At 50.1% G+C, this 20,401-nt stretch overlaps 1 protein-coding gene across 1 annotated transcript in view; it reads right to left on the reverse strand.

Annotated features, from left to right (window-relative positions):
- The window catches only part of LOC112567506 (fibrocystin-L-like), a 60,756-nt gene that overhangs the window by 10,017 nt on the left and 30,338 nt on the right, over nucleotides 1-20,401 (reverse strand). Inside the window, 39 exon segments of the mRNA XM_025244199.1 lie at nucleotides 233-444; nucleotides 742-1,034; nucleotides 1,036-1,250; nucleotides 1,515-1,751; nucleotides 2,005-2,175; nucleotides 2,524-2,766; nucleotides 3,026-3,280; nucleotides 3,778-4,005; nucleotides 4,165-4,327; nucleotides 4,607-4,762; nucleotides 5,033-5,278; nucleotides 5,922-6,135; nucleotides 6,541-6,749; nucleotides 7,149-7,254; nucleotides 7,728-8,008; nucleotides 8,125-8,423; nucleotides 8,815-9,103; nucleotides 9,525-9,616; nucleotides 9,941-10,076; nucleotides 10,255-10,331; nucleotides 10,665-10,827; nucleotides 11,232-11,385; nucleotides 11,617-11,788; nucleotides 12,246-12,398; nucleotides 12,689-13,280; nucleotides 13,913-14,209; nucleotides 14,536-14,622; nucleotides 14,899-15,186; nucleotides 15,364-15,593; nucleotides 15,971-16,141; nucleotides 16,883-17,059; nucleotides 17,382-17,626; nucleotides 17,899-18,082; nucleotides 18,290-18,425; nucleotides 18,692-18,816; nucleotides 19,070-19,324; nucleotides 19,524-19,635; nucleotides 19,801-19,923; nucleotides 20,132-20,298. Of these exon segments, the coding sequence (XP_025099984.1) occupies nucleotides 233-444; nucleotides 742-1,034; nucleotides 1,036-1,250; nucleotides 1,515-1,751; nucleotides 2,005-2,175; nucleotides 2,524-2,766; nucleotides 3,026-3,280; nucleotides 3,778-4,005; nucleotides 4,165-4,327; nucleotides 4,607-4,762; nucleotides 5,033-5,278; nucleotides 5,922-6,135; nucleotides 6,541-6,749; nucleotides 7,149-7,254; nucleotides 7,728-8,008; nucleotides 8,125-8,423; nucleotides 8,815-9,103; nucleotides 9,525-9,616; nucleotides 9,941-10,076; nucleotides 10,255-10,331; nucleotides 10,665-10,827; nucleotides 11,232-11,385; nucleotides 11,617-11,788; nucleotides 12,246-12,398; nucleotides 12,689-13,280; nucleotides 13,913-14,209; nucleotides 14,536-14,622; nucleotides 14,899-15,186; nucleotides 15,364-15,593; nucleotides 15,971-16,141; nucleotides 16,883-17,059; nucleotides 17,382-17,626; nucleotides 17,899-18,082; nucleotides 18,290-18,425; nucleotides 18,692-18,816; nucleotides 19,070-19,324; nucleotides 19,524-19,635; nucleotides 19,801-19,923; nucleotides 20,132-20,298 (7,953 nt within the window).

Raw genomic sequence — 20,401 nt, forward strand, 5'->3', positions numbered from 1 at the left:
TCTTGAGTAAGTAAACTTTACAGTGGAAGTTGCTGATGGTAAGTAGTACCCGAGTTGTCAATAAGAACAAAGTAGATTTCAATCGTGACAAAGGTTTGATTATAACTGCAAGTTATAGTAGAATATAAATAGATCTTGACGATGGAGACCTCAATGGCAGTTACTAGTGGTAAAGCTGACGACTGACGCTCAGTCTGTACAACTGTAACAACTACCATAGAGTCTGACTCACTGGACAGGCGCATGACGCCCTTGATGGTGGGGTAGGCCATGATACCCGTGAAGGGCTTCTTCGGGGAACCGTTGGAACCACTTGTGAAAGAGGGAAAGACAACCCCAGTCATGCCACACGTCCCGTAACGCCATCCTCGGGCCTGCGAGCTGAGCCGGACGTTGACGTCACTGGAACCCGTTGCCATTACAGCGCACGTGAAGGTCTCCGTCCTGGAAAGCACAGAATGATGTCATCATTAGCTTTCCGACGTTGAAACGGTTCTACGAGAGACCTCCAAGCAGACGACCACGCGAAGTCTTAGGGATCAGGCTAAACTGAGACCATCAAGAGCAAGAGCTGTTGCTTGCTGACGTCACAGTCACAATTCAGTCTTGCGATGACTCGTGTGACTTTGAAAGAATTCATCTTATGTTTCACACGAATTAACCAAATTCAGATCACCAGTCATCGAATGACATCAGCAATCATGTTATTTACACACTTACGTAATGTCTTGCAAGTCTCACCTGCCAACAAACACGCTGTTGCTAAGCACCACGTCTTTGTCCTGGTAGGCGTGGCCTGTTGCCGACGGACCGAGGACGAAGGGGATAAATCCTGCGCCGTTTTCAGCAGCCACGACGTCGCTGATGCGCTGGGAGGGTCCGTGATTGATGTACAGCCCCCAGTCCCGGTTCCTCCACACCTGGAAGCCAGAGAAGCGTACACAGGTGGAGTTAACGACGGGGTCAACCGAAAAGAGAGCGACCCCTAGAAGGCAGGAGTGAGCCTCGTTATCGGCCCACACGTCACTGCTGCTTGACGCCGCATTGCTGGCCGGGTAGGTGGTACCCGACACGCTCACACCCGGCTACCACGTTGCCCCGCAGAACCAGGCCACTGGCTTGGGTGGCCTCAACCGCCCCGTCAAACTGAATGTTTTCGCTCTCTTCTCGACCCTGGTATGACCCCGGCCACAGGGTCAAGGCCACCAGGTTGTTTTTTATTATAGTGCGAGATGACGTAGTGTGAATACCTGTAGGACAGAAAATAAAACGCTTCACGTCAAAAGGTTCAGCACGGGACGTTGTCATCAGTCAATCTTGGGCACAATAGTGACATAGTAGCAAGGTGCGTATGTGTCAACAGATTGTCAGTAACTTTTACACGTTGGTCACAGTGTATTGTCAGTGACATGTGCATGTTGGTGACAGTGTATTGTTGGTGACAGTGTAATGTCAGTGACGTGTACAAGACGACGATGCATACATCTCGAACAAAGGCGCCGACTTCTGCTTACCCATCCCCACTACGTGGTGGATGACGTTGCCGATGACCTCGAGGTCAGGGACGCCGAAGACCCCGATGGCGGGGGAGAAGCCGTTGTGGAAGCTGCAGTCGCGGACGTAGGACTGGAAGCCAAGACTCGGGTTGTTGTAGACGTCGACGTAGGCCAGCGAGTAGCGGGGGTCGTAGGGCTCCGTGAAGCCTTCTTGACCACTTCGGTAAAACTCCACGTTGTCGAGTCGGGCGAACCCTGTTGTCACGCACGCACGCCAAGAGAAATGCCCGCGTGCGCACACAGACACACAAACACATTTCACGAAAGCATAAAACTTCGATTCTCTTTGTAAGTGCTCGTGTGCGTGTTTGTGGGTCTGAGGGAGAGAACACGAACGAATGAATGTTATTGTTAACCAAATCGCTAGAGACGTTCTGAGAGACAGACAGCCAGGCAACCAGAGAGACAGACAGCCAGACCAGACAGCCAGACAGACAGCCAGACATACCACTGAGGGATACGCCATCCTCCACGCCCCTGCCGACCAACACGCGGGCCCCGAAGGACTGATTGTCCATGCTGTCGTAGGCCACGCCCTCGATGACAATATTGCGGGTCAACAGCGCCACGCGTGACGACAGTTTGAGGTCAAGGCCTGACGTCAGCTGTTTGCTGTAAGCTGAAGCAGGAATAACACACAAGGTCACATGACTGTCACTACTGTCCAGACGTGGCAAAGTCACTGCTGCTATACATGCCACAGTAAGTGAAGTGGTAAATGTCATTGGAACAACAGTCATTATTGGACGTCACAAGTCATCACCAAAATGGGTTACACACAGCACGTGACTTCCTGCCACGCACGTGATCTACCACAATGTCACCTTTCCCTCCTGAGTCAAACAATTCTAAAAAGGTTTTTATTCGTTAGCAGACCAGATTTGTCAAGAGATTTGTTTTCTGCGAGTGAACTAGAATTCTCGCAGTCTGTTGCGAGATCTTGGCTATGGGTACTCGCGAGACTTACCGAGATGCTGGAACTGTATGGAAGAGTTGAGGGTGATGAGGTTGCCAGCCACGGCAGTCAGCTGGAAAGTCTCGGTATGCCAAGGATCAAAGTCAGAGGTCGTCACCATCACCTCGTCGCCCACTGACCAGGTCACGGGGTCAGCCAAGGTCAGAGTCGTGGCACCAGGTGGTGCTGTGAGCGCCAGACGTGTCCACTTTACTCCAGGATCAATCCCATGGAGGTCAAGGCCACCGTACACAGCTGCAAAAGGAAGGATGAGTTTCAAAATACTCTCTGGCCACTTAAGTCTGATCGGTGCCTCTGACACGTTCCATCGGGTAACGCTTCTAACGGATATTTTTACAGCCACCATCATGCGCAGGTCCCATTTCTTGACTGCAATAAGAAATGGTTTTGATGATATTGTATTTCTCTCGGCTATCTTACCAATGACCTCAGTTGTCAACAACACTGTAAAGATCGTTTCGATAAAACGAATTAAAACCAAACAAAACTTTACCGAGAAACTTGGCTCCAAGAGGTGCGCCATCATTGACAGGGTACGGTGGGGTAGAATAGTCTCCCCTTAGGCGAATACGAAGTTTTCCTCGGAAGGGTAGATTCTGCCACCCGACCACCAGTCGCCCCGAGACCTTGATGTAGTTGACCTCAAGTGTGACGTGCAGTGACGTAAAGTTCTCCATCACGGACAGTCCTCCCTTAATGTCCAGGAAGTCAAGCGGGGGAATCTCCTCGTCGATAATCAGCCATTTATCTGTGACGACGTAAATTTCGTTAGTAATTAGGATTGTTGAGGACGTAAATATGACGTTAGTAATTAGGATTGTTGAGGACGTAAATATATCGTTAGTAATTAGGATTGTTGAGGACGTAAATATGTCGTTAATAATTAGGTATTGTTGAGGACGTATAGGAATCATCGATATACATTTTTCTGTGATGGCGGAGTTAATAACACGGTAACACATCATCATTGTGGACGTAGATAAATCTTCAGTAATGATTCTGCTGTGATGGCGTGATCAATTGTCGACAATCAATCTTTTTTCTCTTTGACGCCGTAAATAAAACGTAAATGTAGACATTCCATATAGGTCAAGTCCCACTTCAGATGTCGAAGTTCAAATTTGTAATGCTCGTGTCCAAAGGTCAGTCGACATAGATGCACTGACGGGTAACCACACGCGTCCTTGACATTTCGGACGTGACGTACTTTGTTTCCTAAACGTGAGGAGACGTAGGAGGCCTTACCTTTAGGGATGGTGACGTTCTCGCCTTGAGCTGGTTTGCTGCCGCGCCAGTCCCAGGACGAGGTTTGCGACCAGCGGATGGCGTTACCAGGGGTCATGGTCACGGCCACGGGGTCTTGCGGTGGCTGACAGTTGTCATAGTAACAGCGGTACGCCCTCAGGTTGACGCTCAGGTCGTTCTCGCTCAAGGCCACGATGACTGAGCGCTTGCGACGCGCCGCGCGCTTGACTACAAGAGATTTCAAGGGACAAAACTCTTAGTTCTTAGTCACACAAGGCGAGATTATCTCTTGACTGAAGACAGAAATACACTTTGATAAAATAACACTTCCTTAGCTTACGACTTGTATTTATTCAAACAGAGAAATGTGACGTGAGTGTGACGTACTGTAGTACACCAGCTGTCTGTCCGTCTCGTTGTAGAACCACTGGCCGTGCGAAGCGTTACGAATGTCCGGCAGGTCAGAGGACATGGGGATGGCAGTCACACCGTTGACCATGAAGCGGTCCGGCTTGTCGGCTGCTTGTCTCAAGCACAGCACGTCACCTGGCTGTCACCATGGAAACGTCAGGGTGTTGAGATCACGCAGTCGACAGAGGGGAAGAAGAAAACAGAAGGCCTTGTTCACACCTCATCACTAACTACCAATTAAAGACAAGCTTACATTCTGTCAGTTAAAGCCGTGTGTACACTGCTGACTAAAGGCTGCTGTTCACAGTCTGTCATTTACATGCACGTGTATATCTTTGTCTTGTTGCTGGTAGTGAGACCGCCTACACTATTTATGTGTGTGGAAGTAAGGTGGATGAGGTGAGTGATGACTACTCACGTTGAACTGGTAGAAGACGCTGTCGTAGCTGACGTTGGTGATCTGACCGCCGTTCTCAAAGGTCAGTCCGTAACACAAGCCATCCACCAGCACCGTCATCCAGGCGTTGTGGTGCGTCAGGTGTTTGTCGGTGAACTGCACTGTCGTCACCCCGTGCTGCACACACACACACGCATGCATGCATGCAATGACACACACACATGCAATCACACACACACAGTCAAATGTACCACATCTAATACAGTCTAGCAGTAGCTGTGCTGTATCACTCTATGGTCTAGTCCTTTGAAAGATAGACAACACTATGTATCAGACATCGAACGGATGTCACAGAAACAGCAGACGACACAAAACTAACTACCACGACATTAGATCTTGTTGGAGGAGACAGCAGGCGACACTGGGCTGACCACGTCACCAACTCACCTTGTTGGAGAAGAGAGCATTCTTGGCCAAGAGTGAGGTGGGCAGGATGTTGTTGAAGGCAAAGCGATGGAAGTGGAGCGTGACGTCACACACGGAGCCCTGCACACCCACCGACATGGCGGCGCTAGTGGAGCAGTGGTCGGGGGGCAGGGTGCCGGTGGTCGGGATGACCTTGTAGTTGGGCGAGCCGGTCAGAGAGCCGTCCATGTCATGGATGACGCCCTCGGACTCCCACTCGAATCTGACCTGCACGTCATCAGGTCCGTTACAAAATGGATGGTGTGGATACAAGGAGCCAACAGCAGTGTTCTACTGAGTTACTTTGATAAAAATGCGCCGTCAACAAAGCTACACAGGGTGACAGTCACTGCCTTCAGGCACATTATATATACAATGTATATATGCTTGTTTACAGATTGTTTACAGCCTTTTAACCTGGGACAACAGAGCTCATACAGATCTTAATTATGATAAGAATGTAGCCTCGGTGTGGGACTATGAGTACAACAAAACTGACATTTACCCACGTAACAGTGTGAAGGAGGTGGTGAAGATGGCAGTCGACGCCAGGATAGAGGGGAGGGGCAGACAATTCAGCTATTCTGCTAGTGTCAGGACGTATGTGTGAGAGGCTATAGGTGCAGGATGGGGTCACTGACCGTATAATCCTTAATCGCTTAATCAACCGCCAAAACAATCAATAGTTTAATCCAACAGCTAGCAATAAGCTAACGTAACTAAAATAGCTAAATCCATGGAGCAAATCAGGATCAACAACCAAAACACTAAGCAAGCCAACCAGCTAAAGCCAGCTCCTGCCATACTGACTAAGGACTAAGTAAAGTAAGCAAAAATAAAAGTCGTGGTGAGACAAAGGAGCGGACGCAACCTTCTGTGGCGACTCGCTGAAGCTCAGTCCGGAGGTGACGTAGCGGAAGCCGCCGCAGATGTGAACACACGTGCCGATGATGCGCGTGAAGGCAAAGGCTGCGCACGTGCTGCGGTTGAAGTTGTAGAAGTGCGTGTCCAGCACCATGAAGCCGTCAAGGAAGGGCAGCACCACCCCGGACTGCATGCATTGTACGTCACCTTCTTGCCGCAACCTGCACGTCACCAGTACGTGTGACGTCAACAAACACTGGCGGTGACTGGATGTCGTCAGTGAAACATGTCACTCTAGGCTAAGTCACAGACAGCCACATTGCAGTCACATCCTTACACAATCCAGTTTATCCCAGGAATATTCCGTTACCATCGCTGTTACCTGGCAGCCAGCAGTTTACCTGAAGGTTGTACGTAATCTGTCCACCTGTGCAGGTAAGGTGTAGTTGTGTGAGCTACAGATAACTTACTGTCTTACAGGCTGCAGGCAGTCTGTCTACCTGTGGGTTACAGGTAAGCTATATTTCTGTCAGCTACAGAAAACTTACTGTCTTACAGGCTGCAGGCAGTCTGTCTACCTGTGGGTTACAGGTAAGGTATATTTCTGTCAGCTACAGATAACTTACCCACTTCCCAGGTGCGCCACGATGCGCGCGTTCTTGAGAAGCGGACCGGCGGTGACGTCATACTGGGAGGTATGGAGGATGAGTTTGCCCTCGTACCCAGCCTTCTCGTTGTTGACCAACACGAAGTCGTGAAACTGCACGGATCCCGTGTTGACCCCCTCAGCCCCCTTGTCACAGTTCCACGCCGTCAGCCCCCGGAAAACGGCCACCTGCCACAGAGTTTGGTGCAAATAGTGCATGAAAGCTTGGCGTCGACCTCAGGCAGTACAGCGGAGGAGCAGGCTGAGTTCCCGTGAGGGCACATCCGGGGTTTTAAGTAGTCAGTTGGCTTGTGTTCATGTTTAATAAATACTGTTTTATCAAACTACAGCTGTGTCTAGTGTTGGTCGGCTGTCGGGTGGCAGCACGATGCAACTCTCAGATCATGTAACAACAATTATTTACAGATGTTGTTGTTGATCTTCAATCAACTGACTAAACTGCATGAAACAACTCCGTTCACTTTTTTTCTAAAAATCTGTTCAGAGGAAAACATTCTGTGCAGTGGCTGATGTAACGTCACAGTAAGACGTTACCACCTGCAGATTGTCTTGCCTAGCGTGACGTACCTGGGTTTGGGCGTTTGCGTCACAGCTGCCATCCTTGTGGGGGAAGTAATTCTCAAAGATCCAGAGACCGAAGTGACCCAGCGAGTGCGCCGAGTTGTTTTCGAACCTAGATAAGCAGACATCACATCACACGTCAAACTTTAGCCCGCAGCTGCTGAAAACCAAAAACTAATCGTAGAAGATAAACCTCCAGTAGACACACTGTCCCTCACATGCCTCCTGTAGGCACATGACAGTTGCATAACGACAACAGTGAAACATGGCAGTGTCACACTATGTCACCTTCATGGTAAGAGCACATCATCCACATTACATTACGTCAGACTAACAGAATAACATTGTATCCACATCATTACATTAGACTATGAGCAACTGTCCATCACCATGGCACGAGGGCAAAATTATGTCAGAAGAACGAGAGTATTGTATAAGGTTTGCATTATGTTAGCATAGCAATAACACTTCATTATGTTAGCATTACATTTTAGCTTTTGTCATAACAACATTACAACATGTAAACGTTCTGTCCGTATAACGAGGAATAAGACGTTTCCAGAGTTCGTGCTAAAAATAGCTGACCTTCCCAGAGGCACGTGCTTGGGGCAGATGCTGGCCGTGAAGCTGGGTCCCTCGGGGTTGTCCTTCAGGCGGTACCAGTACCCGAAGTGCGAGCCACCCGCGGCAGCGTTGTGAATGATGACGTTGTTGGGGTTCGTCACCCAGAAGGCCGCGGGCGTGATGTCATCGTTACGTAGCGACGACGAAGGAATGACGAAAACAGCGAGGTTGTACTGGAAGGTGTTGTTGGTTTCAATGCCGTCCTCCAGAAAGAAAGCGCCTCCCATGATGTTGTACAAAACCTGTCACGTGACATAGATCATGACAGACACTGCGATGTCCAGCAACAAAACATGTCAGGGCATAGACCCCGGATGTCTAAACTCGCATCCTCTCGCAGCCTCCCCAAGCTGCTTACCACGTGTTCGACGAGGAGGTTGGAGGAGCCGTGGATGTTGACGGCGCGGTTGAAGCTGTTGAAGATGGCGAGACCGCGGACATAGGAGGCGCTCATGTCGCCGTTGAGGTGCGCGTGCACCGGGTAGCGCCCCAGGCGGAAGGCCTGTCCGGCGTGCGACACCTGCACGTAGCTCAGACGTAGGACGGCGGCCCCCGAGTCACGTGCTGGCGCATGCGCCATGATGTGTGCACCGAACTGGTCGCTGCTCGTCTCGGCCCCGAAGCGTCCTTGGAAACACGTTTGCACGGCGAACTCTCCTGCACAGCGAGAACACAACGAGATGTGACGCGTGCAAACAATAAAATGTCGGTTTGCAAACACCGTTACCGGCTTCGTAAATAACCTCCACATATACTATCGTGAGACCGACTCTAGAGGACTCTGGCTGTGTCCTTAGTTACTACCGACACCTGTCTCCCCTCGATGGATTGCGTTTACCTGGCATACATTGCATGGCCTTCCATCCAATCAAACTGTGCTTACACATCTGTAGCAGAATGTTTCTCACCTGAACAATAATATTTCTCATCTCTGTTAGAGTATTTGTCACCTGTATCAGACTTTTCTCACCTGTCTCAGACTATTTACCTGTCTCAGACAGTTTCTCACCTGTGTCAGACTATTTACCTGTCTCAGACACTTTCTCACCTGTGTCGAAGCCCTTCTGGCAGGCCGGGATGGCTGTGGACCAGGCGTCGTTGACGGAGCCCTGCACCCTGACGTTGTGGGTGAGCAGCCCCACCTCCCCCCGCAGGTCCAGTGTCCACACCTCACCGCCCTCACTGAACTCTTGTCTCACAGTCACGTGGTCGTAAGTCAAAGGTTTGGCTAAGGTCAAGGTCAGGCCGTCAGCGCTGACCCCCGCTATCGTACGGACCTCGTTCTCGATTTGACTGTGCCGGTGTCCAGTAGAGGGCAGCACCACCTCGTCGCCGACCTACGTCACACAAAGATGGCTAATTATTTGAAGGCCAACACAACAGAGTATATTTAATTAAAGTCTGTCAAGAAAGTGTTTCATAGTGGATCATCAAATCCTCATTACAGGATGTAAGTCGGAAATGATCAAATATTTCTCGTCAGTGGATGTGTGAGTGTGTGAGTGTGTGTGAGTGTGTGTGCGCTTGTGTGTGTGCTTGTGTGTGTGTGTGCTTGTGTGTGTGTGTGTGCCTCTGTGCTTGTGTGTGTAGCAGTGAATAGTGACAGCCACTAGGTGCACGTGTAGATACTACAGTTCCGGTGGATGTGCGACATCTTGTGTCAACAAACAATGTGTGGTACAAGTGGTGAGATGGCCATACAGCGCATCCCCGGCTCTCACAGGTCAACCAGTGAAATCGCGGGTCGCGGTGTCTCACCTGCCAGTTCACCGGGGTGATCAGCGAGATCTGGGTGTCACCAGCATGAGCACTGCCGGCCAGCTTTGTCCACGTGACTGGTGTGGGATGACCTGCAGCACACGGAGCACCCAGTGTGGATGACACACGACACAAGACATTATTAAGTGGATGTCGCTCTACATTAGTGAGCAAACATGTAATGAAGTATTATATGAACGACACAGGGGACACCCTCACTAACCCCTTCACTCGCCTCCTTATTGACCGCCTCACTAACCCTCACTACTCCCCTCACTAACACCCTTATTAACGGCCCCACTAACCCCGTCACTACCCCGTCACTACCCCTCACTACCCCTCACTACCCACTCACTGACCCCTCACTACCCACTCACTAACCCCCTCACTACCCACTCACTGACCCACTCACTGACCATGCAGGTCCAGGGTGCCGTTGCGCAGGGCCAGCACCTTGGTGCCGTAGATAGGCAGTTCCTGCGAGTTGAGATGGCCGTGCAGCACGATCTTGGCGGTGAAGGCGGGAGGAAAAGGCGCCGCTTCTGTTCCCACCTGCAGCAGACGACACTTTCAATGCTCTACCCGCCATCAGTCAACCGATGCAAAGCGGTCACGTGGAAGCGAAAACGATTAAATTCCCAAACACGTTTGTAGCAAGTTGTAACCGTTACTGGTGCCTCTAGTGCGTGCAACATGCCATACAGCGGACAGACTGACAGTCAACGGCTACCTGCAGTGCTCCTCCGTCTGTGATGAGGATGTTGTCAGCATGCAGCTCAAGGTTGGCCTCGTCGAATATCAGCGAACCTACACATAGGTCATGTCATGACACAAGAGCACGGCATCGAGATATGTCAGTCACACACAATAGTTACTGTCGTAGCTCTAGCAAAGTAAACATCTACCCTGTATCTACTGTGATGTAACACCTGCCCTGTACCTACTGTGATGTTACACCTGTCCCGTACCGACTGTGATGTAACACCTACCCTGTTACATACCCATTACCTACATCTGTAATGTAGCACCTACCCTGTAACGCCTGCGATGTGACAGCTAACACGTATCACGTGTGATGTAAAACCTACCCTGTATCGACTGTGACGTAAACACTACCCTGTACCGATTGTGACGTAACACCTACCCTGTATCAAGAGGAAGCCAGTCTCGGCGTGCTGACGTCTAGCAGCAGGATCTGACCCTTTTGAATGACGACAAGGTCGCCCTCTACCGGCGGGTTTTCTCCGCCCCATGTAAAGCGCGATGACCACAAGTCGATGTACCAGAACACAGCTCCCGCGCGCTGTAACCAGGCAACAGCGTCACCATGGTGACAACGAGACAGGGTTAGGGTTAGTGGCTGTGTGCGTGTGTGTACGTGCGTGTGTGTGTGTATATACATTACACGTCACCGAGCTCGTCTACACAGCTGTGCTCAGGTGTGTTACATGTACCCAAAGAAGGGCTTAGGTCAGCTGATGTCCGTCAGGTCAATGGACTTCTCTTAGCGCGTTAATTACTAAAGTGACAATCAAGACAATCACGTGCTGACAGTTAATTACTAAAGTGACAATCAAGACAAGACACGTGTTGAGAGGTAAGAGATTACACCTGTACTTGTCCAAACGACAAGCAGTTACTATGACCAGTGACGTTACTATGATGTTACAATCAAGAATTGTGTGCACTGATCGACTTGTAACCCACCCTGATAGCGTTTCCAAAGCCCCGGATGTTGACGTTCACATCGGCTTTACCGGAGCGGGAGGCGTTGGTCTGACACGTCAGACGACTATCAGTCACGGTCATGACATCACACGCGACGTCACCTACCGTCACGGCGACGTCAGCCACAGTTGACCTGTTCTCGAAATAAACAGAGGTGACGTGACATTAGTCATGCTCACTTCTCACCGACAACAAGTGGGGAGAGGAACTTCATTAGACTCAACTGCGTGCACACACACACACACAATCGCTAACAAACACGTTGACAAACACACAATCACACAATGTCAGTTGTTGTTGTGACATCACAAACTCTACATCTAAACCCAAAATCATTAACGGCAAAAGGAGGTCAGCGACTGACCCAAATCCTCTGCCAGTGACTGTGATGACTGTGCCCCCGGCTGTCCCCCCTCTTGTCGGTGACACGCTCTCAACTGTTGGCGTGACGTCAGGACTGTACGTGTACTGGGATGCAGACGTCTGTGTCACGTTGTTCACGGAGACAGTGACGTTACAAACGGTCGTAGCACCCTCTGTAGATAAAAAGCAGGAACGATGTCAGTCCCTCCGTTTGTAAAGAGTAGGCTGAGCTTTACTCACTCTAAACAACTCTGCTGAAATGTTTCACCTCGTGCGTTTATTGTGACGTAACATTTCAACGGTCAACGTGTGACCTTCTGTCTTTCCCTATGGCACAAAATAACATCAGAAACAAGTGTAACTATGTTTATTTCTCGTGTAAACAATGATGTACGTTACAGTGTACGTCACCTCAGAGAGCCAGTAAAACGTGACCTCAGACAGCCAAAAGCTGCTTCTCTGACAAGGACAACTGCTCAGTGGCGTCAGCACGTCACAAACGTACGGTTCGTGTCGACGCTGCCGTCTGGTTTGTAACGTTCGCTGACACCTGTATTGAGGTGAGAGGTGAAGTCACCTTCAAAGTTACGGTGTTACCTGAGGGTTCACACCGTCACGCTCACTACTTACCTGCGGCAGGTGGTGTGGAGCAGACGTGCGCCGTGGAGGTGGTGGGAGTAGAGGGGAGGGGCTTGCAGGCTGACTGGCAGATGATGACGTTAGTGGCGCCCGGCAAGAAGCCACTTCCGGTCAGCGTGACCGTCTGACCACCGGCCGTGGTTCCTGAGACAGAGGAAAAAAAAAAAACCAATTGATGACGTCACTGGATGACTGAAGGCAAAGATATGGAACTGCCGGCAGCTCGACACACATCATAGAATACAAATGTGATTTTAGTAAAATAAACTGTTTAGGGTTGACAGTATTCCTGCTAATGAGCTAATATTACTTACTAATTAGGAACGTCAACTAATTATCGTTCGCTCATACAGGTCAATGACTTCAAGTTCCTCAGATGTTCCTTCATTATTCCAATCAACAGGTGTGGATACAGGTGTGAGTGGAATCATTACCTCTGGTCGGACTTATGTCCACGGGTCCCAGCTGATAGGTGAACGTGATGTCACTCCCTGACTGGCCCAACCCCAGGACGCGCACGACTACTGGGACGGTCGCTGTCACGTGACTGCCCACCGTGACTTGTAGTGACGTCGTGCTGGCTGACGTCACAGTAGCAGTCTGGTTGCCGATGGTGACGATGTTGTCGTTAGCGTTGGAAGAGAAGTGGCTCCCTGTGATAGTGACGTGCGTGTTGGCCTGGCCCGTTGAGGGGTTCACGGATGTCACTTCCGGCGTCATCGATTTGCTGTAAGTAAACACCTGTTCGGGAAAGTTCACGTCATTTGACGTCACTCTCAGTTGAGCTTGGCCAGCCGTGTGGCCGGATGTCACGCATGTCATTTCTGTGGCCGTGCGTGACGTCACGAGACAGGTGGTGCCACCAATCGTCACAGAAGTCGACTGGCTGAAGCCAAAGCCCGTAATTGTGACGTCAGTTCCGCCGTGAAGGCTGCCTTGTGTGGGCGAGACTTGAGTGATGACGGCCTCACTCGTGACGTATGTGTTAGAACTTACCGAGGCCAGGCCCTTACCTTCAACAGTCACCTGCAAGCAGAAAAACACGTCACAACCACGCTTTGACCCGCGGCGCAGCTAACAGCTAGTTACATCTTCACTCGTCTTTGTTTCTCTGACAGGAATGTATGTATAGTCATTTTTACTTTCCTCATTAATATCAACGTGAAGTCACCACGGACGACAGTGAGTAGCTGTAGCTATCCTCTGATTACTTGTAATTCTGTTAATCGCGTTTACTCCCCTTACTACCCTCGCTCCATCTATCATCTAATCAACCTTCACTCCGTCCTTCTACTTCCCTACGGACTCTCACTCCACCTCTACCGGTAGTGGGAGGAGCAACAAATAATCATTGCTACACGCATTGCTACACACTATCACACGTCACATCCTCGTCTCCGTGCGTCATCGCTGGGAGATGAAATTGGAAACAAGTTCAAGCTGGAAAAATTAAGGCCTTCAAAGAACCGGTCTCCACCAGTATTGTGTACACGTCAGCCTATTCGGGGTGCGACTCCACCCTTTAGGAGTCAAGACACACACGGAAAACTGTGATATTACGTCACATGACTGCATTATTAATGTCGCCATCATGATTGATATCATTATCTTGTCAACTCACACACACGACCTCCCTGTGACAAGACGAAGATGCTCACCTGAGGGCTGTAGCGACCCGCGGCTACATTTCCCAGGATGCACTGGACTTCCGAGTCACTGGCGCTGACGACCGCGCACACTGCGCCCCCTACATTCACTGTGACGTTGCTAACATCGCTCCCAAAACGCTCCCCGATGATCGTTATGGTGACGTTAGAGGAGTTGATGGACGCCGGGCTCACGTTGTAGACGCGTGGTGTGACGTCATCAGCGTACTCGAAGCTGCAGGCGCCGTCTAAGCACTGCACGGGGATCGCCGTCACACCCACGTACGTCACAACTGACACAGTCGTGTTCTGTGGATACGTTAATTCTCCGTTAAGGTCACGTAACTACATTTCTACGTCACATTTGGTTCCAGATTTCCATCACATCCAACCCTCTACGACGTCTACGTAATATGTACGTGGCATCCTGAACATTTAAAACTCAATGTCACACGTGTCCTTTTTCTTAGAACGTCACAACTGAACGTGTCATGAGTGTCAAGAGACTTGCAGTAGGCGAGCATGTGACCAACCAATCAGAAAGGGTTTGTGTTGTAACGTGTCCAACGCTGAGTGTTTAATTGTGGTAAAGACTGTAATTAACGATTGAACAAACGTTTCCTGACTCGACTCACCACACTGACGTCAGATGCAGCAGTCTTACACGTCACTTCCGTGTCTAAAGCGGATATCACGGAGCACATGCCTTGACCAATGGTAACCTGCAGTAAGACACACACACACACACATTATGCAAAGTAAGGCATACCACACACACGCACGCACCCGCAAAAGAATAGCGTAGCACGAAGGATGCTGATGTTCTCAATAGTGACGTTCAACTGGCGCCTTAACAATCTTTTAATCCAATAGTCTCCCTTGCTCTGTGTCTTCTGCGTACACACTTCCTACCTCTCTACTTTCTTTGATTATTTTTCACTTAATTTGCTGAGGTCGTTGGTGTGTGTGTGTGTTTGGCTGCACGACTTGATCCTCACCATGACACTGTCCGCCCTCGGGGTCAGGCCGCTGCCGGTGAGTGTAACGGTCGTCCCGCCAGCTCTCGACCCCCTGCTGGGGGTCACACTCCAGATGGCTGGGAGGAGACGGAGACGTCTGCCCGGTTCTCCAGCCACCGCCACCAGGGCGTTGCCAAGGTTACTGACGCGCACAGCCACGTACTCGGATGAGGCCACGGGTGGAGGGCCGGTGGTCGAGATGGAGAACGTCAGACTGTCTGATGTCACTGCGGAGACGTCACCCCGACCAATCGACCCAAAGGTAACCTGTGAAAAAAAAAAAATATGAAGAAAGTTAACAAAGCAGTTTGTTGGGACGTCCAAATATGTTTGTGTTGACATGTTTGTTTGTGTATTTTTGTGCCGCAGGTAAACACGCATTGTATGTGCGCGTGCGTAGACAGCACGTGAATGTTGCCAGTGTGTCACAGACTCGACCCCCACCTCATTCTGACACAGTTCGTCACCGAAGCCCTGGCCAGTCAGGACAACGTCATCACGTGTGGTGGCGTTACGTCGGCTGATGCCGGTGACGTATGGCGTGACGCACACGTCGTACTGAAACTGGAAGAAGCTGGTATCGCGAGTCAAGACTTGGGGAGTACAGTTCACCAGCGGACCCTCTTGGGGCTGACAGGTGCCGGACTCTGATGACGAGGAATTCGTAGAGGCTGCTGAAAAAGAAATGACCCGAGATGACAAATTGTACTTCACGTGATGGACAACATGTTGGATGGGTAGGTGGAAGGCCAAAGGGACATAAATAGGACTGATCACACACAATTATCTTTGTCTTAAAGCTTCCGCCATTTTAAATAGAAAACCGTTGTTTGCTTTGTCGTGAAGTTTACTCGCAGTTCTTGCAAAACTTCATCAGGCGACACGCAATAGCAGCCAGACTTGACGACTGGACTCCTGAGGAAATGTGATGACCCCTTGATGGTCAGGACAACTACAGAGGGGACAGAACTCTTGTGGACAGTCAGACCCCAGTACGTCAGAGGTGTACTTACTTACCTGTAACCTGTGGATTGCCGCCACGCTAGCTCACCTGTATCGTAGTCAGCCTCCATGCCTGAGATGCTGACCCGGATGTCGGCCAGACTGTTGGGGCGAGGCCTGACCCTGACCTGACCCCTGATGTAGTTGTTGTTGTAGTCGTTGAGGTAGCCGCTCCAGTAGGAGTAGTCTCCCGCCACGTTAAAGCAGTGCGTGTACATTCCTGTGACGTCACAAGCAGGAATCAAGTGACGTCAAGATTATGTAGGTGTCCGTCTGTCGGTTTCTCAACGTGTACGTCAGTGTGTACTTCTATTCTTCCATTATATGGTCGCTTGTTATGCACATCTCTATTGTTTCGATATACTCACACACATATACATATATATTGTGCTTATATGTTGCTGTGTCTATTCCTATATTCCTGTATTTTTATGTCTGTGGCGCTATTCATCCATTATATGTTCACGTGTTGTTATCCACATCTCTATGTCTTTGTGCTGTTATAGATAAATTCTTTTTCAATTTCCCGCTAGGGACTAGTAAGCCATCATTGTCCCTCCTATATTGTCTATATGACGGTATGCATGTGTCTATACTCCTCTATATGACGCTGTCTGTAATAGTATGTGTCAAAACACTTTCTTTTCTCGTTGTATGTCTGTGCCTATACTTCACTATATGACATATGTCTGTAACTGTACTTCACTATATGACTATAAGTATGTGTCTATGGTTCACTACATTATGTATGTCTGTGTCTATACTTCCCTATAGGACTATATGTCTCTGTCTATAGTTCACTATAGGGCTATATGTCTGTGTCTGTATTGAACTATATGCCTGTGTCTATAGGTCACTATATCGCGTATGTCTGTGTCTATATAGGACTATATGTCTGTGTCTATATCACTCTCTCATTGTCTGTCACCCTGACCCTGTCTCTCCCCCTTCCCTCCCTCACCATTGCGCGATCGCGGACCAGGCGAAGCGAAGCCGTCGTCGGTTGTGAGGACGCTGGTGTCGCTGTCTGTCTGTCTGATGGCGAAGGCGATGTCAGAGACGAAGAAAGGCGTGGTCCACGTCCAGCGCACGCAGTCGCCCACTTGGATGGTCAGCTGCTTGGGCGTGAAGTCGTAGTCTGGGGAGGATACAGGTAATCACTACTACAGGTGCAGCATCACCTGATGACGTGCTTCAGGTAACAGCAACATCTCGGTATACAGATATACTTCATGATGACAGCCAGCCACCCAGCCACCCACCCAGCCACCCAGCCAGCCAGAAAACATTTTGTTTAAGCACACAGACACAACTGTGGGTTGATGTGTGTATATGTATGGTATATATATATGGCTAACCACATCTATCTTGTCCTTTCCTGTCGCACGATGTCACAAGCTACACATTAAAGACTCGTCACGCTGGCTGACACCTTCGGGAAGTCAAAGCAGTTCACTTACAGGTGTGCACACCCTGGTTGGTGACGACGAAGGTGTTGCCGGTGTACCCGACACGACACTTAATGCGGTTGTCCGTGACCTCCTGCACCGCACACACCTTTCCCACCAACACCTGCACCTGACTGGCGTTGGTGCCGAAGCCCTGTCCCTCCAGCGTCACGTCGGTGCCGCCATACAGGGAGCCCAGCAGTGGCGTCACGGACGTCACCTTTAGCGTTACAGTGACGTTAGGAACGGAGTGAACTCTGCAAAAACGTCACATTAGCCGTCACTTAGCAGAAAAGGACGAGCACTCACTTGAGAATTACTGGTGACGTGCTAAGGAACTGAGGGTCTCTGTCTCACACACACACACTCACAATCTTTTCTCTAAAACAAACACACACACTCACACTCTCTCACACACACTCACACAGACTCCACTTTTTCTGTGCTTGCCTGTGTGTCTGTATTAGCGTCAGTGTGTGTGTCTGTGTGTCTGTGTGTGTGTACCTTGTGTCTGTGTGTCTGTGTGTACCTTGTGTCCGCCAGTCCAATGCCCTCCACAAAAAGTCGCACAGCGTATGAGCGTGGACGCAAGGGCGGAAGTTCTACGATTATCTCCCCTCCTGTAGAAGACCTGATAGTTACTTCCTCCTGATCGAAAAATACTCGGACGTGTCCAGTGAAGCCGCTGCCCGTGATGGTCACGTGTTCGCCACCTGTTACACAGAGAGTCAGTGAGCTGAACACGCCTTTCGTCTTTATCACTCGCACTATAGTGACGTTTGTGAACTGTAACTCAGACTCACACACACACAGCTTTGCACGTTGTACGTCACTCAAGTGTCCGTGCGTCCGTCCGTCCGTCCGTCCGTCAATGGCCACTTAATTAAATTAATTGATTCAGCCAGTAAATGAACTCTGACCCCATGCATGGGCGACGGTAGGTGTGACGTCAGTGATGACAGGAGTCAGTGACGTGTTGTAAGTAAATGTCAGTCCTGACAGGTTGCTGGTAGGTTGTGACACGATGACATCAGCAATACCGCCATCAGTAGTTGCCTAGCAACACAAAAACATGTTAGGTGCACGTACACAGCAAGAGATGAATGAAGATGATGCTTGAGAACACTAGTTCAGCAATGATGCTGAGGTCATTACTAACGCACAGGTCCCTTCACGTCACTGATGACATGAACTATTGTGACGGCACGCCATCAACTGCACTGACATTGTATTAAACTACATTGCCTGCCAGCACTAGTCCATGTCACGAGGTTGAGTGACGCTTGAGAAGGGATCAAAGGAGTGACGTGACAAGTTCTTACTGCAGCCGGAAGCGTGCACACGATGCGAGTCGAGGTCCACGACGTGATGTCACAGGTCCTTCCTTCAATGGTGACGACGTCACGAGAAGAGAAGCCCTCGCCGCTGATGTTCAGTGACAGTCCTCCTGCAAAGTGACGTCAGCATCTCACGTAATCTCTGTCTCAACACTCCTTCTTCCCACACCTCATTACACACAGCGATTCCTTTAGTCACGTGACTGATGACGTTTCCAGAGTGGACTTTGCAGGAAGGAAATAGTCTAAGGATAAAGAACGCGCAGTCTAGCAGCTACAGTTTGGACACAGTCGCACAGTTACCTTTTACTCAGGTGAAAGCTAAAAAAAGAGAAAATTCTCAGCTCATGTCACGTGACGTACCTGCCGTGCTGCCGGAAGCCGGCGAAATGCTGGACACAATGGACTGGAAGGTGAAATTCGCTGAACCGGAAGCGCTCCCCTTGCCCGGTACGTAAACCTTGACAGGCCACGGGCCTCCTGGTCCAGCAGGCAGGGTGCACACCACAGCGGTTGCCGTCTGGGACGTCACAGAGCACTGCACGTCACCTATCGTCACCTCGTTATCCGTGTCAGCAAAGCCGGTTCCAGTGACAGTCAGCACGTCACCTCGTTTCCCTGTAAAGACATTGAGTACACAGGTGACAAAAATGTTAACGATGTGTGCGATGTTATCATCTCATCTACATCTACGTCTACACCTGGTCGTATGCGTGTTGGCCACACACGTGTCAGTGTGTCATACGAAGTGAAACTCAAAGTATGTGTCACGTCAAATGTTTGTGTCACATGAAGTGTCACATCAAGATTGTGTCACCTAGAGTGGGGGAGACTCCTGTGATGACAGGTGTAAATTCCGTCCTCCAGGTAAACGAACAGTTGGCACCGTCAGCACATGACGTGGGTACGTCATTAACATACACCACCACCTGAAACACATTGTAGGCCACGTCATCTCGACGGTTATCATCACGTGACTGTGTGTTTGTGTTTGTGTGTTTGTGTGTGCGCACGTGAGTGAATGCGGTTAGACAGCGAGCACGATTACCAGACATCCATCGGCGCGAGTTCACCACACTGTCACGTGACCTGACCTGCGGCAAGGAGTGATTAGTCCGTAGCGTGTCTCCTGGCAGGGGACGTAACCAGGCATATCCGTTCACAAGAGTTGCTACGCTGCTGCTGACATCACTTCCGCCAAGATGGCTGCCATCGATCTGCAAACAATGTAATGGCCTCGTGTGGTCATAGACATAGCACGTAACATACATAGAGGATAATACGAACACACACTCACACCGCACACGCACCACACATTACACATCACACAAACACACACACAAACACACACGCACGCAGACTTAGAACGTCGAATTTAGCGACAAGTAAGAGTCAGTCTGCACACATCAAGATGCCTGAGATTACCGTCATTTCCGGTTGATCTCCAGCCAGTGTCGTCATGGTGACGGTGTAGTCAAAAGAGGAGCAGGTGCCGGAGAACTTGAGGTCAATGTCCTTCAGCTCCGGCAACTGGGTCAGCGCGTCCTTCACGTGCGGCAGGTCGGACGAGGGGTCAGGGCTAACGGGTATGTCTACCGGCCGACAAGAAGACAGGTCAGAGGTTTGCAGTCAGACAGGAAGACAGGAGGTTACACGTAGGTCACAGGTTTGCAGTCAGACAGGAAGACAGGAAGG

The sequence above is a fragment of the Pomacea canaliculata genome, linkage group LG7 (genome assembly GCF_003073045.1).
Source record: "Pomacea canaliculata isolate SZHN2017 linkage group LG7, ASM307304v1, whole genome shotgun sequence".
NCBI lineage: Eukaryota > Metazoa > Mollusca > Gastropoda > Architaenioglossa > Ampullariidae > Pomacea > Pomacea canaliculata.